Below are 17,386 nucleotides of genomic sequence, written 5' to 3'. Positions count from 1 at the left end.
TTCAGGGCTATATGGAGTGTTACACTCCAGTAATGGAAATACACAGGGGTATCAGAAAACATGGGCAAATTTACAGGCAACTACTTCTGGAGTTTGCACAAGCCCTGGGGGAAACACAAGCTGCCATCTCATCTCTACCACAAATAGGTTGATACCTCTTACTTCACACTAGAGATGGTTTTGAAGCAACAAATTTTTAGAGTATTTTCTAGAAAGGTATTTTATGACTAATTTATTCAAAATTGCATGCATTACTCATTATAAACAAACCTTCGTGGGGTTGTTGTTTTGGTTTTTGGGGCTTGTTGTATTTTTGTTTGGGGTTTTTTACATACTGTTTTCTCCTCTTAAAACAAATAAAGTCTGTCTCTGCTTTAAAACACAAATCCTAATCTGGAGTTCATGGCCGAGACCAGTCTTTCTGAGATCAGTCTCTCCATGAGATACTGGAAGCATGTCCCCATTTGCTAAAGCAAAAAGGTTTTCTACACTGGAAACCTGTTCCTGTCAGCAGACATTAATGAACAGTCAGGGAATGAGTGTATGGGTAAGACTTGCATGCAGAGATTATTCTGTAACATACCCTCTCTATCTGATTCCAAATCTTTAGGACTTTTTGAGCAAGAGGTTTTTCAGCATAACTGTTCAGCAAGATGATGATGTCCCCTCTTTATTATTCGTCTAAGAAACAACAGCAACATAACCCTACCACCAAAACTCAAGTCTGAAAAGAACTTATCCAGTTACCATACTTCGGCTAGTACAGATTAAAAATTTACAGAAGCTCATTCACAGCCCATTTTGAAAGCATTGCAACAAATCTGCTCAGGCTGTGAGAATTTTTGCATCATAACTGGTTTTGACCAGAAGAGCCAATCTTTGCTTATCTCTCATACTTGAGTCATATACCTTATAGTCATATACCACTTAGTCACGTACTTTATAGACTGCTGACCACAATGTTATAGAACTGTTTCACCAACAATATTCTGCTCTTTCTCTTTAACCCTGTTTTTGCAAGCACGTCCTTATGACCCAGCACACAAGTAATTTTTTGTCCTCTACAATCCCCCTAAAACCTTTATTCCTCTGACAGCTGAACTCCTCCTCCTTTCACATCTGGCTAGCAACAAGTAGAAACTGAAGCAAGTAAAAGATTTCTTGTTGGATTTTCTCCTCAATTCACTGAGTTTCAAAGTTGGACTTTTCCAAAACTATGATGGAATGCACTCTCTGGTATTACTAATCCAGTGACTTTGAGAGCTGTAGGAGCACTAAGAAGAATGAACTTCAAAAAGTAGCCAGGCTCCTGCATTCTCCCTCAAGAGCCTGCCCCATTACTGTTGTCAAGGGCAGCAGGCTGGGCTAAATAAACCCCTCATCTGACACAGCAGGGAGATTCAACCCCACAACCAAGATCAATCATGCAATGTACTCTCAATCTCTTATTGTGATTGACTTGCAAATTCCAGAAAATAAATATAAAGAAAAATACAAAATTTCTTTCCTTAAAAGAAATACAAATCCAAAGGGGAAGATGAAGAAAAAAACAAAACAAAAACCCAAACGAACAAACAAAAACATCAAAAAGACCTTTTGATGTTGACCACCAGATAAGAACATAAAGATTTTTTCCCTAACCACCTTCAACTCCCCCTAAAAAAGTATACCAGATACACTTCTGCTACCCTATGGAAAGCTTACTCCATGTTTGCTCTGGACGGAATCCTCTCCATCATGAAATTAAGAGAAATTTTGCACAGATTTTAAGAAATAGCAGAGGACAGCACTTTGTTGATATAATGGCATGCAATGTAGACAGCTACTTTTAGAGAGCGTAGTACTTTTGTGTGGTTGTCAACATCAACATTTAAAGACTGCACAAAACCCCCTAAAAATTAAAAAAAGGTGGCAAAGGAAAAAAGTACTACTTTAGTGAATAAATCCTGATACATATCTGAGTACTTTAGTGACAAATAATTGCAAGTTTAAGCTCTGATTAAGACTACAGAGCCTGCACATGAAACACAGACAACCTAGAGACAAAATCCACAAACTGATGAAGCTAAGAGAAATAGCTGTTTCTTCTCAATATTAAGAATTAGTTACTGTCTATTAACTTCACAGAACTCCCCTAAAAGCAATGAGCAGCAGAAATGGGCTGACGACAGTTCAGTTTGCTGTGTCAAACACTGAGAGTAGAGAGCTTGACTCTCATACTGGACGAAGTGCCGAGCTATAATAAACTATTTAATAATGTGAATTTATTTACAAAATTCTATAAGCAATAAAATGCCCTCCAATTCGAGCAGTTCTACTTAAAGATGTATATAATAATGGAAGAGTCATATTTCCAGTTCTCGCTGTCTAGACTGCACTGTTATGACTAGATCTCCACTGACTGCAACAGGGTCCAGACACCTATGTGGGTGTAAAATGTACCCTCCTAAAGTATCTGCCCTGCAAAAAAATCACTGTTACTGCCCACAGGGTTAGGACATACAGTACAGCTGTTAAGGATCAGGTACCTACTTGCACACTTGTCTAGCTCAGGGGGGTGTGACTGTGTTTACAGAAATACACCTCTGCCAGTTAATACCTGTCTTAACTCTTAGTGCCCCCTCCAACAAATGCAGAACAGGACAGATTAGTGGGATACCCTCCTTCTGCAAGGCAATATATATTTTAGACAAGGAAATGTCCAAGACAGAGTCTAGGGAGATGCTTATAAAATACTTGCTGTACCTAGTGGTGGTGGCAGAAGCTGAATTGTTTCCTGGAATGGTATACAAAATACTAGAGCAGTAAAGGAGTTCACCTGAGCTGGACTACAGGTTAATCTGAGAGTACTGGAGCATTCCAACAATGCTTAAAGCCAGTAGATTAGTCAACAGTAAGGTTTACAGACAGTAAGCAAATGACTGTGCTAATATTAATTTCACCTTACTTCATACAGCCTATCAAAGGACACCGTCTGTCACACACAAGAATAAAGCAAACTGTCATTTGGAAGACACAACAAAGGAAAATGGCCATTTCACCAAAATATATTGTGAGGTGCCTATGAACCAAACATGATGTTGCACAGAAAAAGAACTGATCTCTCTGTACAAAAATGACTGATACTTCACTTGAGAGTCACACATGCTGTTTTAGTCACTGGTATTCAAGAAAGCTGATGAAAGCAATCAAACAGGCTCAAAGGATACAATAAGGAAAACAGGGGACAAAGAGCATATCTGATGACATTCTAGGAAACAGTGGCTAGTTGGCTGTCAAACTAGTAATGACTGTTAAGATACTCAGTTGTTATTTACAAAGAGTAGGCAAACATGCCCAAGAAAATTATTAACCTGATAAACAATTGTCACCAGCAGAATGCATAAACTGACAAGAATACACTTCAGTGGATTTAGAGAAGAGTTCTACAGCCTGGCTATGGAAACAGCCCTCCTCTAAGAATACATGAAATGTAGTCTTCAAATGTAGCATGATCAGTTTACAGAAGAGGTTACATGCCATAGCTGTCCAGAATTGCAGGTGGCTGGAACTCAGTGTCCTTCTGGTTTTTCCCCTAACTGGGAAAGTGCACCTCCTAGCTCCCCAAATTCTTAGGTACTCTCAGTCCTTTAGCTCACATATAAAATTCAAGTTCAAATGTATATCTTGTGTTTTATTCAATTGCTTAATGGCATTAAATTATCATACATGCACAGGCATTATCTGCAAGACCAAAACAGTTCTGTTCACAATATATTTTGAGATAAGCTTGCAGGAGAGTGGATGCACTATCATAAAAACTGTCATAACCCATTTTAAACTTCTACCCCCCTGCATTTTTTTTTCCACTTACTAAAACACAGTGCCCCAAAGATGCTTCAGAACATCCTGGTCTTTATACTTCAACACAAGCTACACTAAGGAGATCACATGTAGGACAAACCACCACTGAACCGCACCTGTAGTTTTAAGACAATTATAAACCACAGTAAATCTACAGTTTGCTTAGTGATTATATAACTTAAGAAAAACTTTACAAAAGCTATGCTAAGAAAGCAGTTTAAAGCCAGTAAAATGCATAACAACTAAAAATCAAGAAATGGAGCATCTTACTAAGAATTGTGTTCTTACCTTTTCCAGGACTTAGGTTTTGGTCTATAAACACCTTAAGCTCTCCATTGGCTTCAATTAGTCCAGCCTGTTAAAGAAACAATTTTTATTAATTTTACAAACACAGATAGCCTTTTATTGGTAAAGATGAAAGGTATCTTACCAGTGGCCTCTATCACTCTCATTTTGTAACAAACCTGCCACTGTGAACTGTCTGGAGTATAGTACTTGTCAAATTTAAAGGTCTTGATTTTATAGATGCCATATTCTTTAAGAGCAAGCAGAAAATAAGTGTTCACCGACTTTGCTATCTGTGTCCTAAGCTCTTACAGTGTGTATGCACTGTTTTAACAGACAACTGCAACTACACCTTTCTCACAGTGTGTATGCACTGTTTTAACAAACAACTGCAACTACACCTTTCTCTCTGTAGATACTACTCACCTAATACACAAGGTAAAAACATTACAGCAAAAACAGCACAGGCAGTGGAGAGTGCCTGGGCCATTCTAATCAGGGAAAAATATCATTAATAAGAAATATATTGAGCCTTTCAATTGTTATTTTTTTAAAAATCAGAATAGAAACCTCTAAAATGAAAAGAGCTGTAGGGTGACATAAGGTTTACAAAGTCATCACCATCCTTTGGGAAGCCTCACAGTGGTGATTACTTTCAAAATACTGTTAACTGAATAGAGAAGAGGATGCAGTAATTTCTTTGTACCTGCAGACAGAACAGTTCTGAAAAAAATTTCATGAACACAGGACACACTGTTTCCATTTAGAAACAACAGCAAGAAAGTCAATACCTGTACTTAACCACAGTGTAGCATATGGAGTTCAGAGGCTGAAAAGTCCTGAGCCGCATTTTGCGCACTGCAGGTACACGCAGGCTTCCTGACATCCCTGAGCAAGGATCAAGGGCTTTGCTGTCAGCCAAAGCAGCAAAACCTTCACCATTACAAACAACTCTACCTGAAAAGCCCGACTTGAGATCTGCCAGAAGTTTGGGAAAACAAGGAAGCCACTAGGTGATGCTGTGGAGCCACTATTATCCAGGTATATCACACCAAGGATTTCTTACCAAAGACAGGGAACTTTAGGAAACAGGAAACTTTCCTCAGTGAATGGGGAGAGAAGATGATGGAGCATAGGAGACAAGCTGGAATAAAGGCATAAAGAGCAGTGGCCTGCAATGGCATGGCAGCAATGAGGACCTGGACACACAGAGAAACCGTAAGTGGGAAGAGAGTAGAAGTGATGGATAGAATGAAAAGTCTGTGGCAGTTCTGTGCTCCATTCCCCACTCCTAAAAAGTAACACAACAGCATAGTTTTAGAGAGGCTGCCACAACTTCTCAGCTGTTTCAGAACGCTGCCTGTCCTCCTTGCCCACGGCAGGGATTTCTAAGATCCACTCAAACAAAGGATGGTTTTACCTCCCTGTTCCCAGGCACCAGAACTCCTTATAAGCCTCACTCTTTATCACACTCAACCACATAATTCACAAAGGCAACAGACTACATCAGACACTTCCAAAGTAAAAGGTCTACTCATCAATTTGAGACCAGTATTGTGTACAGAGATGTTATTAGGGCTAATACGGCAGCATGACATTCCAGAACATTGGAACTCCATGAGAAAACATGAAGGAAAATTTTTGGCTAAGTGTTACCTTATGCTCCCATTCTATCTAAATTTCAAACCAGAAGTATTAAACCACACAGGAAGTGCAGTCTCATTGTCATATTTCTTTCAATGCAGTACTTAAGTTTGTATTCCACAGCAGAAAGAGGCTTGTACTCAGGACACCTGCAAATTCTTTTTTCCATGAGAATAAATAATGATTATAAATGAGACTGGGAAAGCATTTAATATATTGCGGTTTTGATCAGAAAACCACCAAGAAAATGGCTATTTTAATCTGTAATGTCTTTCTTTTAAGCATATGAAGTTAATAATTTTGAGTTATTAAATCCATTCATTGGTTTAATATGCAAAGGCAAACCTGCACCAAGTGCATGTCAGTTACAGTGATATTCCAAAACCAAATATTTAAGCTGTGATATTCAGCAAATTCAAGTATTAACGCAAATCACTATTTCAGTAATTGAAAAATTAGGTAATTCAGTAATCAACTACTTATTGGTTCCTTCCATTTTCTATTTTTTTCAAATTAGAATGTCTCTAGTAGAATCTTTTTGTTTTAATTTAAGTAAATTAACCAACATCATACTATCAAATAATCTCATAAGCTTCAAGTCTTCTTCTTCATAATTAAAACATACAGTGAAAAAATATTACCCAAAACAATAAGTAACTCCAAAAACCGTAATTTTATCTAGCATTACAAAGGTTCAGGTTAATGATACATGCCCTATACCATGCTTTTGTGAGACTGAAAGTACAAAAGTCACTGAAAAACTAGAGAACATTCAAGGAAAAACACCACACTTAATCAATAAAAGAAAGCAATTTGGGAAAATTCAGAGAAATGCAATCACTGAATAACAAGCAGGATCTCCTCAGGGACTACAATACTAATGACCAATACAGAAGTTACAGTTCCACCACCTTTCTACCACTGTCTTAGTAAAGGTTCACCTCTAGCAGTGAAAATGGCACATATTCAACTCATTTGTAAGCATATACCAAGAAAGACCCCAGAAAGCTATTTGGAAAGAAAACCATGAATTTCACAGCAAAACAGAATCCCCAGCTGCTATTATTCATAGTGAAAACTCATTTCTAGTGAAAATTCTGTTAATCCAGCCCCAGTATGCTCTTCACACTTCTGGATACATTTTTAATTCTAAGGTGAGCAAAACTTATCCCTGGTCGAAGGGACAAATTTTGGTCAAAGAAAACTGAAAAGCAAAACTTCCATCCCATACAGAATTCTGGTGTCTCTGTTCTGAAATGGAAACACTACACAAAACATGTCTCAGTATGCATTTTGAGGACATTCTCCCTGTTTTTCAAGCCAGGTTATTTTAGAGGAAGCACCAGGATTACTCCCCTGGGACCTATGTAGCACAGCACCCAAAAGAAAGAAAACAGAGGAAAACGTGACTATAGCTCCCATTCCATTTATTATAGCTGCAGATTCACAATGAACCAAAAAAAAAAAAAAAGAAAAACCCAAAACACCACCAAAACCAACACCCTCCCTCCCCCCAAAAACACCCACCCAGGAAAAAGTATTCAATTTTCCCCAATGGAAAGGTAACTTTCTGTCAGTAAGGGTTTAGACACCAAGGAAATTCTATTTTCTGATGAGAAAATACACTTACTTTTTAGGCCTTATCAAGGTACTTGTAACAAGGTATTTGGATTTTTACTATTTTCCTATGTATTCTTTTTGTATTCCACAGTTTCTCCTTATCTGCTCACGATCCTCAATCTCAAGATGTGTTACATCCTTTGATGGTGATCCTGGGGCTGCTTAAAATAATAATGCTCTTTACATGTGATTTTGAAAGCTTATTAAGTGTGTTCAACTTCACAATTCAGCACAGTTTTCCTCTTTGAAGACACATTTTGGCTATGTGTACTTCTCTACAGCTACAAAAAGAAACCCCTGAAACCCTAAACAGGCAACAGATACAGATACAGCCTTCATCCTTCACACACTACAACAAAACCAACAATGATTTTAAAAAATAGCTCTTGACATCCAACACAGCATCTAAGCTGTAATAACTTAGTATCTTCCCACAGAGCACCAGAATGAGGGTAAAGCCCACTGGACAAATCAGTAGATCTGGTCATTTGAACTGCAGAAGCCATGCTGGAGCAGAGATCCCAACCATCACTGAGGTTTGGTCTCAGCTCATTGTTCAGAGCTCCCAAGGAAAAGAAATTAACTGAAGAACTAAACATATAAAAAATCAACTAAAGTTAGCTTTAGCCTGCTATGAGATCATTGGCAGTCCTAAGGACTGGGAAGTCTATTTCTGTTTTGTTTACAAGTCAAAATAGAAAAGCACTACAAGTGCCCTCAGCCTGAAAATCAGTAAACTGGGAAGTATCTTTTTGCTAGGACTGAAGTTAAACTGAAACAAAATTTTCTGAAGATGCAGAGATTTTCAGTCATTAAAAAATCCCTAAAGATTACGAGAGAATAATTTAGTATCTTACTAACAAGCTACTATTTGCAGTCTCTGAAGTTGTGCACTAGAAAATCAACATCCTTACAACAAAAATAAAATTTCTTCCACAGCTTTCCAGCCTTGCAATTCAATTTGTTAATAAAAACTGGCACCAAATTATTCACTGAACCTTTAAACTAAACAGGAAAATAGGCAAGGTGAATATGGACTAAAGGACAAAGAAACTATAAAAGCAAGAAGTTTATCTGACAAAAACAAGACTGAACAAGTACATGTGCTATGTATATCAGATTTAACCCAAGAGGCACATTGCCCCACACTACTTTGAATAAGTATGGGGAAGAGAAGGGGGCTTTTGTGCCACAGAAATACCCCTTCTACTTTGCTTCTAAGTAATGAGCCCATTTTAAGAACACTACCTGAAAAAGTGCTGAAAGAAGAGCAAAAAAGGGTAGAGATATATGGAAACAGAGGTATGTGCTCTAAGGTTGATTCTCAGAACAGAAATTTTCAGTTGTTAACAGCAGATCAAGCCCATAGAGCATGGAGGCACAGGACTGCGTTTGACAAAGAGATACAGGTGCCACAGATACAAGAATGGTTAAAGAATGGGAGTCAGAATGGGACAGTCTGAAAATGAGACAATTTTGGGACTGGCTGGAAAAGACACACAATGAGCTAGAAAATCAGATGGAAGATGACAGAATTAGGAGTTGAGGTAGAGAAACTGTTGAGTCACTGAAAAAGTACAGGCAATACAACTGATGAGAACCTAAGAGAGCTTTAATGGAACAATGAGATCAAATGCTGTGAGAAGGGAAGAACATGGGAAGTGGGAAAACGAACACAACCTAAACTACAACTGAAAGGGGAAATAAGCTGGAACTCTGACAGAGAAGTTCAAAATAAATTAGGAAAGAAGTAGAGATGGCAGAATCAGAAAATGGAGGAATTGGGAAAGAAAAGCATTTCCGCCCAGAGCTTGTCAAGGCATTTGGTGCTGTTGGGTTGATGGTTGGACTTCTTGATCTTGGAGGTCTTTTCCAACCGTAACAGTTCCACAATTCCATGACCAGGATGATGCCTCTGTTGTCTACAGGCATTTGCAAAGCCAACTAGCAAACAACCACCCATCTTGTGCAAAACTGCAACTAACTCCATCCATTATGGTCCCCAGTCAATTTAAAGGCAACACGTCCAAAGGCTCCATGCCATGCCATTTTATTATGGGCTACTTTATTGACAATGCAAAGTTCCTTTTTTTTGTTTACCTTATTTCAATATCAGGAAGCAACAGAAAATAAGCAAAGTTACAAAGTGGAACTGGAATAAAGCTTATAATCAGAAATAAACAACCTTATTTTAAGACTGCTTAAACAACCTTTATTCTTCTTTCATCCCTATCCATATGCAAATGTCATTTATAAGAAGATGATAATGAACTACTTTCCCCATTGGTTTCTCATCTCATGCAGGGACCAGAGCAAACATGCTCTGGGAATGAATTATTAAGCAACAACAAAAGATTACTATGAGACATCCATTTCATTTTTTTTTGCAAAAATTAAAGGGCAATCAAGATATTAATAGAGGAATATTGTAGAAAAGGGTAAAAAGTTCTTAAATTTAAAACATTTGGATTTCATTTTGAAAATGAAGCCAGTGAGAACTATTCTTTACTGTATAAATTGTATAAAAATGTTTGAAGTTGGGCTTTACTGTATAAATTGCATAAAAACGTTTGAAGGAGTTTGATTGTTCAAAATTCTCAGATGTGTTGTTTTACTGTGTTTTAGTAGCCTTTTTCTGGAACAGAGATAATCATATTACATCCTCAGATCATGGCAGTATCTTCAAGATTAATGTGTCTGCCAACCACTCAGCAATGAGCTACACCACAGAAATGAGCTTTCCAAAGAGTATTTTTGAATTTTTAGCACCTTAACTAACAAGGCATAGCCAAAGCACTAAAACAAAGGCCTGGATACCAGAGAATTGTGAAGGCAAAAAGCTAAATACAGGTGAGAAGTTCAGTCAAGCATTGTTGATACAGGCTCTACTGATACTGCAGGTAAGCTGGATCTGAGCAATACACAAAATGACACCCAAGATCTCCTTTATTGCAGAATATGTCAAGACTATTAGCTTCTTGGCCTTTCTTTCTGACAAGAGCAACACATCCAAAATGCAACAAAAATTAAGAACTCACTTTGAAGACAAGTCAAATGGTGGTCCTGTCTAAGCAGCCAACAGATCAAAAACACCTCAAGAGTGAAAAGTCACTCCATGGTGTTGCTTCTTACAGTTATTCAATTGCTCAAGTGATACAACCCTTGCAAAACTTAAAGCTGATGTCCCCAGCACTAACCATGAAGCTGTAAGAACGAAGCAGAATTGAATGTGAGACTCCTAGCAGTGAGTATGACAAAGCACTGCTTTTCCACTTTTACCACATAAATTAACTAGAAAATAAAATCATCATTAGTATCCTCCTGGACTAAATGACCACATGTGGAGGTACCAGCAGCAGCCACTTCCACAACTACATCCTGCAACCACTCTAGGTTTGACCATAAGAGACTCAAACCAAGACTTCAGAGCAGCTTCTCCATCAGCATCTGAACCACAGCTGAAATCAACAAAGAACATTGCACAGGACCATTCCAGAACCACCAACCTCTTATCAGTGTATTACAAGGCTAGAGTGGCCCACAGTGCAACTTTCAACCAAGTCTGTGTAACCAATAATGCAATATTGGAACTCTTAGCAAACGTAATGTAACACAAGACAAGTAGCCACAAGCATTTTTGGGGAACATGGACCACTGCCCATCTTTAAGATCAAGTTGTCTTCTACCTGAGAAATGTTTTAATATAGACAACATTTAGCAAAGATTGATCCATTCTTCTTCACACTCCTAATTAGCCATAATAAATCTCCATTAATAGATAATCACACAATCAAATGCAAACATTAAAACAACTGATCCCCAGCGTAACTTAACTTCTAAAATTTGCATTTTTGTTGAGCCTGTTGCCATCATAGTGTAGTTATTCAGTAAAATACTGCAACATACCACTACTATTAACTGGCACATACAATTAATAAAGTTTAACACTTACAGGCTACAAGAAAATGCTTCATTTAGACAAATAAATTGGCAAGGTGACAGGCAACTTCTGAGTTGTTATTTCCTGATTTTATAATACAAACCAACGTAGGAAAAACCACCTCTGACTGCATCCCTGGAATGTATAAAAGAGAGCTTAAAGATCACTCTCCTTTTGCCTTCTTTGAAAAGGTAAATTAAAAAAATTAGCAACGTTCAAAATCCCAAACAGATGCCTTTTTAGATGACCTAATTTCGTAATATTATTTGATCAATAGTTTGCAAACTTCTGGACATGTTAGAACTCACTAAAGGCAAACAGAAGTAGATCAAGCTACTGAACTAAAATGATATCAAAGAAGGTGCATGACCACTTGAGATTCCTCAAAGACTTAACTTCTCTAGTCTGCCTCAACGAAATTTCCAGTACATAACCCAAAAATAAACACAAAAGGAGAAATGCATGCTGGTATTTTAGGAAAAGTCTGAAAAATGTTCTGAAGACTTCTAATACTTTCTAGGGATTAAAAGTGCATCATGTAAAAAAGGTCCAAATAAAAGTGGTTTTCCTACTTCCGCTGGGTTCTTGTTTTCAATCCATACCAAACTTAACATTTTTAGACTTGCTCAAGATTGATGTAGAAACATCAAATGGAAGTTATTTAAAAGTACAACCTCTGTAGTGTTCTGGCAAAAAATTATACAAAAGCACAGATTTCGACTTTCCACAAAAACAGCAGCCCTATTAACCTAACCAGTAAAATTGTGTGAAGAAACCAGTTTGCTGTGGGTTTTTTAAAATAGTCTTTGAGCAAAATATTTAGTAATATTGTGAAATAAATTCACTAGATTAAGCTACATACCTGAATGTATTCTGAATACTTCACTAAAATAGACCACCAGCATTAATTCCCACATCTGTACATCTCTTGAACAGTAATGTTAGATCAGGTGAATTTTTTGCACTTTTTATGGTGTGTCCTCATATTTTCACATGCTCACAGGGCTTCCTTTGCAAAACTGGATATATGTGCCATATCTACTACTAAGATTCATGTAAGTACCATAAAAAACTAAAGAGACGAAGTAATTTTTATGCAAACTAGGGATCAAGAGAAAAATCCCTCATAAAATAATTCAAGCAGAAGATGACAGTAGAACATAATTTTAAAGAATAAATTAAAAAATCTAATTTTAGAACAAGCAGTTCCAAAGGCAACACCACTGTCAGTTACCTATGAAACAGTAACTCAAGAACAATTCTCAAGAAAGATATTTTAGTCTGTGAGAAATTCGGAAGGCTAAGAGTGGTATGTCGGCTTCAAAAGTTTTTGAGAGTTTTTTCCCAACTTCAAGTTCTCTGTGCACAATTTATTTTTAAATGGCTTGAAGCAGTCCATCCACTAATGGTGAACAACAGAAACAATCACAAACAACACGACTAGATAAGAATATTTCATTTACATGACTCATCTGTTCTGGTAAGTGTAATTCTGGAGATCAGAAGGAACCATACTCATTCCTTTTGTCTAGCCCCTTTCTCTTCAATATTCACTATAACACCATGCATTAGACTATCCTTAACAACAGATCTAGTTCCTGGTTGTATTAAGAGCACAGAAATTTGGCAGAAAATAAACTCCACTGTTCCTGCTTTTTTTCTCCTATGTAACACTGAGTGTCTTGGAGAAAAGATCCCCAAGCTTCTCTTTGCTTATGGCTCCTTGAGAGGCCTCAACAGTTCAGCAGTGACAGAAGTAACTGAGGGGAGAAACATGGTCACCACAAGCTGGATCTTCAGCCATGCTACAGAAGCTGCTACTTTAATGGCGGAAGGTACATTAACCAATGCTACTAAAAAAAGTATTCTTCATCTTAATTTATAGATAATTCTCAGCATATAACTGAATATAAAATCGGCCAGCAAGCAGTGGAAGCTGGAAAAAAAATTAATGTATCAAATTTGCTTTCTCGCTACAGTAATTCCTTCTACTTCATTCAAAGCAGCATCCTGGCTAGTTTTAGGCATGCCAAGGGTGGACAGGTGACCACGACACACAGCGAACTGCTTTCCCCCCACGCTATTACTCCCATGAATCCAATAAGGAGAACAAGTAAACTGAGGACCTTGCCTGTACATTTGGCTCCTTCAGCTCCTGCCTGGAAGGTGCCACATTTGTAAGTAGTGGAAGAGTTCACAGGAGATGAGGCAAACTCAGAGCAACACTGATTAACCAGAAAGAGGAGCTCTGGCTAAGATGAAGTCTCTGGAGACTGCCCATATGCAACGACCAAGAAATTTCCCACACAGTTCAAATGTAGATGTAAAACTGTACCAAAACCTACTGACCTCAACTTGTCATCCAGACTCTGAAAAGCAACGCAATGATCCCACGCTCAAGGTATCCAAGTCCTTGAGATACAGCAATTGCTGTTCTCCTGTCCACACCTATTTTTTCATTGTCTTTTTTTTTTTTTTTTTAATTGCACAAACAGTAAAGTCTTTCTAGGAACAAAGATGGCCTGAATTGAATGTGATATACCACATCTGCCTGATTCTGTTAGAACTGCTTCTTAGCTTCACTGGTGCTCATAAACTCAAAAATGGATGTGTTTATTGTTATTACCAGATCACACTGGAAAATGAGTGCTTCTTTTTTTTTGTCCTTTATCTTCACTGCACTTCAGATCCCCTACCCAAAACATAAACTGATATACCCATGGATACTTTAACCTTCACAAGCTAGTATTTCTTTTTACATTACCATTTTTCAAGTTATCCAGCTACAACATTGTGATTATGCACTTAAACTCCACCTGCAGGCTCTTAATTAAGGTGCTATGTATGAATGAATCCTTTTCCCCCCACCTCATAGCTTCCTGACTACTGCTGAGGAAATCAAAGTATTTTGCATAAAACCCCAAAATATAAATGAAAAATAAAATTAAAATCAATGTTTTGCTTCTTATTTTCTCTTGATTGTATGCTCTGAAAAGCATTAGAGAGATACATTTTAAAGTAATACTTCACAGAATTTAGACCTGGACCATATAGTTCATAAACATTATTCTGCTAGCTTACCTGATCACTACTTTTGCAATTCTTTAATACTTTATAAAAACATTTCACTGGGTTTGCCAGTACTCTCCATCACATTGAACAAATTCCCCCATTTGTTCAATTACCAAGTAAAGTCTCAGTCTGCAAACTCTTATAAGTATTTGACTTTTCTAGCAGGTCCTATCAAATTCTAGTTTTTAAAAAGAGGCATCAGAAGAACTGAATGGAAACAATAAAAGGAAAAGTGCTGTCCTGCAGCAGGCAGGAAGAAGCATAAAGCAGGAGCACTGTCTCCACAGCTTCCCCTTGTGCAGGGCTCCCTGCTCCACTGTCACCAGGGCACACTGGCCTGGCAGCACAGGACACCAGTGGGATGCACACCTCGCCTGCACTCCCAGGCTGGAGCACTCTGAACATTCCTGGCCATGGAAATGCCACCTGAAGCCCAGACTTAGGACTGTAGCAGCACAGCCCTTCCCACAGTTTAGCCATCTCAGCTCTGCTGAGAAAAAGGGAAGGAAGGGGCAGGAGCAATCACCAACTATGCCATCTTCTTCGCCACTACATCTCACAGACAGTTAGAGCACTTGATGGGTGACATGGCAGAACCACAAGCCATTAATCACAGCAATATTTTCACATCAGAATGTTTAAATTTACAGCAACACAGGTTTTCAGAGACTCAGTGCCCAGAAATTTAGTGATACTGTTTGCATCATAATTCCATTATTCTGCTTGAAAAAGAACTTGGACTTTGAACAAAAATATGGAAATAAATCTCTTCCCTTCTGAAAATTAAAATAAGTGTTATACCAATTAACATCTCTATGTTATAGCATTAAACCACAATTCATAGGGCCCATATTCAGACCTAGAAATTTAAAACTTCCCAACACTCACTACACATTTTAGGCGTCATGTAATGGTGGGTACAGTCTGCAAAAAGGTAAGCAGTTCATATTTCTTCCCTGAGGCAGGTTTGAAGTATATGTAGATGTTTTTAAGAACAGGTTAGACAATATTCAGTTAAGATTTCATACCCTTTCTAGCTACCCTGCTCCAGTGCTCAAGTACATTTAAAATTTTACCTAAAACCTGACCTAGATTTTCATTTTTCCAAATTCAGTTTACTACTTCTTTAATAAATATATTGAAAGCAATTTCTTTCTGGATCTGTAGCACCTTCTCCCATTTCTTAAGTTTACTATGAGGTTGGTTATTCCTTCCTTTCTTCCTTAACTAGTCTCTTTCCTAGAATAAACTAGATCTTTCAAAAATAAGGTTTGTTCTTAAATGTCTCATTCTCACTTATAGGACATTCATCTGTATTTCCAGGTGCTAGCAACTCTTCACTTAGCTGATGTCTCTCCCAAAAGCTAGTATTAAACAAATGCACTTTGGTATCTCAATTACTTTGAACTGTTTCAATTTCATCTCCTAGTCTAACACACTCCACTTTCGTTTTCTTCCCGCTTATATGGCCTATCATTCCCTGAACTCTGCTATCTGTAATGTACTTGGCCACCCTTATCTCTTCCAGGCAAGCTTTCAGTGACTACGTATGTCTGGTTGTTTCTCCACACATTAAGATGTTTTTCAGCTGAACTACTAAAATTCCCTACAGGATCATTTTTTAAACCAATCACACTTTCATGGAAATCCCCGCTATTTGAAGGCTGCAATATTCCACATTAGGCTGCAACCTGCTGTCTAACCAGTGAGTTGTATCATTTTTCTTTAGCTTGCATGCTGCTGTTTTTTAGGAGTTTTGGGTTTTTTTGAAGGGGGAGATATGGTCTAATTTGAATACAGACCAGTATATTGCCTTATTTTCAATAAGACAACATGAAAGCCCAATTATATTAGGTATGAAGAATGACTGACATCTTAAAGGCAGAATAAACTGGAACTTTTTTAATGAGTACTGGAAGGGGTGAAGAGCAAAAGTTCTCCATGAGGCAGAGAATCGAATCGAAGCTGCAAACCTTAACGACAGCAGTAATGCAAATCTATGGTGAAAAGTTCCCAAAGCTGGTTTTTACAGACACTAACAAGCATCTTTTGGTAGACAGAGATAAACAATGAACGCATATGGAGAATGCACCATCTTCCCTCAAATGTCTGATGCCTTCCTGAACTCAAGAAAGGCAATGTTAGTTGACAATGGCAGTCAACGACAGCCCTGCCATCTGAACAACACGTGCTGGGCTTCTTTCAATCCAATCCAAACCCAAGCTCTTTCAGTGTTCAGTATGAATGCACATAATGACAACGGCCCAAGTGCTGTTATTAGCATAGGGAATTCTCAAGATTAATCACTCTGAAAAAATGGCAGATCTGAAGCTGGTTTACACTGTCTACAGGAAAACAGCCTAGGCTTGATGCACAGCGTAGATAAAGTTCCACATATTCATTAATGCCAGCTATTATAAAGCATGACCCCATTTGCTTTTGTTAATAAAAACATTCTATGCTTCCACATTGTATGTGCTACAAATATACTTACATCTTTTGCCATGTTACCAAAGACTAAAAACCAGTTGTCTTAAAATCTTGATGGCTGCAGGACACAGGGACAATGCTATTTTCTGGAAAGCAGAAAGCAAAGACAGCACCAGCTATAAAAAATGAAAGGAGGGAAAGTTTTTACAATTGAAATTATTGAATACTACCAAGCACAATTTAGGTTTCTTTTTGAAAAAAGCCCACGGTTTTAAAAAGGGAAAAGTTTCCCATCATCACCTTTTCGTCCCTGGAGCCCCACGCTCACGTGTGGGGGGCACTCCTTTCCCGACGGCGGGGGAGAGCCGTGCCCGGGCAGAGAGAGCCCTTCCCCCGCCCGTGCCCGATCCCACGCGAGGCCGGTCCCTGTCCAGCTGCGCCCCTTCCAGCACCGAGGGCGGGCAGCGATCACGGCCTCCTGCTCCTCCCCACCCCCATTTCCAGCAGCAGGCACAAGTAGGCCCCAGGGGCAGCTCCCCCCGGGGCCTTGCA

The 17,386-nt window shown here is 38.3% G+C and overlaps 1 protein-coding gene across 2 annotated transcripts in view; it reads right to left on the bottom strand.

The window, feature by feature from the left end:
- The window catches only part of TFDP1 (transcription factor Dp-1), a 36,772-nt gene extending 19,760 nt beyond the window's left edge, over positions 1-17,012 (bottom strand). For both annotated transcript variants that reach the window (XM_005419973.2, XM_005419974.3), the window contains exons 1-2: positions 16,899-17,012; positions 4,132-4,198 (exon numbers count right to left, since the gene is read on the bottom strand). In XM_005419973.2, coding sequence (XP_005420030.1) covers positions 4,132-4,198; positions 16,899-16,910 — 79 coding nt within the window. In that variant the 5' untranslated portion in view covers positions 16,911-17,012. The remainder of the gene's footprint in view (positions 1-4,131; positions 4,199-16,898) is intronic.
- Between the last annotated feature and the right edge of the window lie 374 nt (positions 17,013-17,386).

Source organism: Geospiza fortis, unplaced genomic scaffold (assembly GCF_000277835.1).
Source record: "Geospiza fortis unplaced genomic scaffold, GeoFor_1.0 scaffold192, whole genome shotgun sequence".
Classification (NCBI taxonomy): Eukaryota; Metazoa; Chordata; class Aves; order Passeriformes; family Thraupidae; genus Geospiza; species Geospiza fortis.
This window is presented reverse-complemented; position numbering and strand designations above follow the sequence as displayed.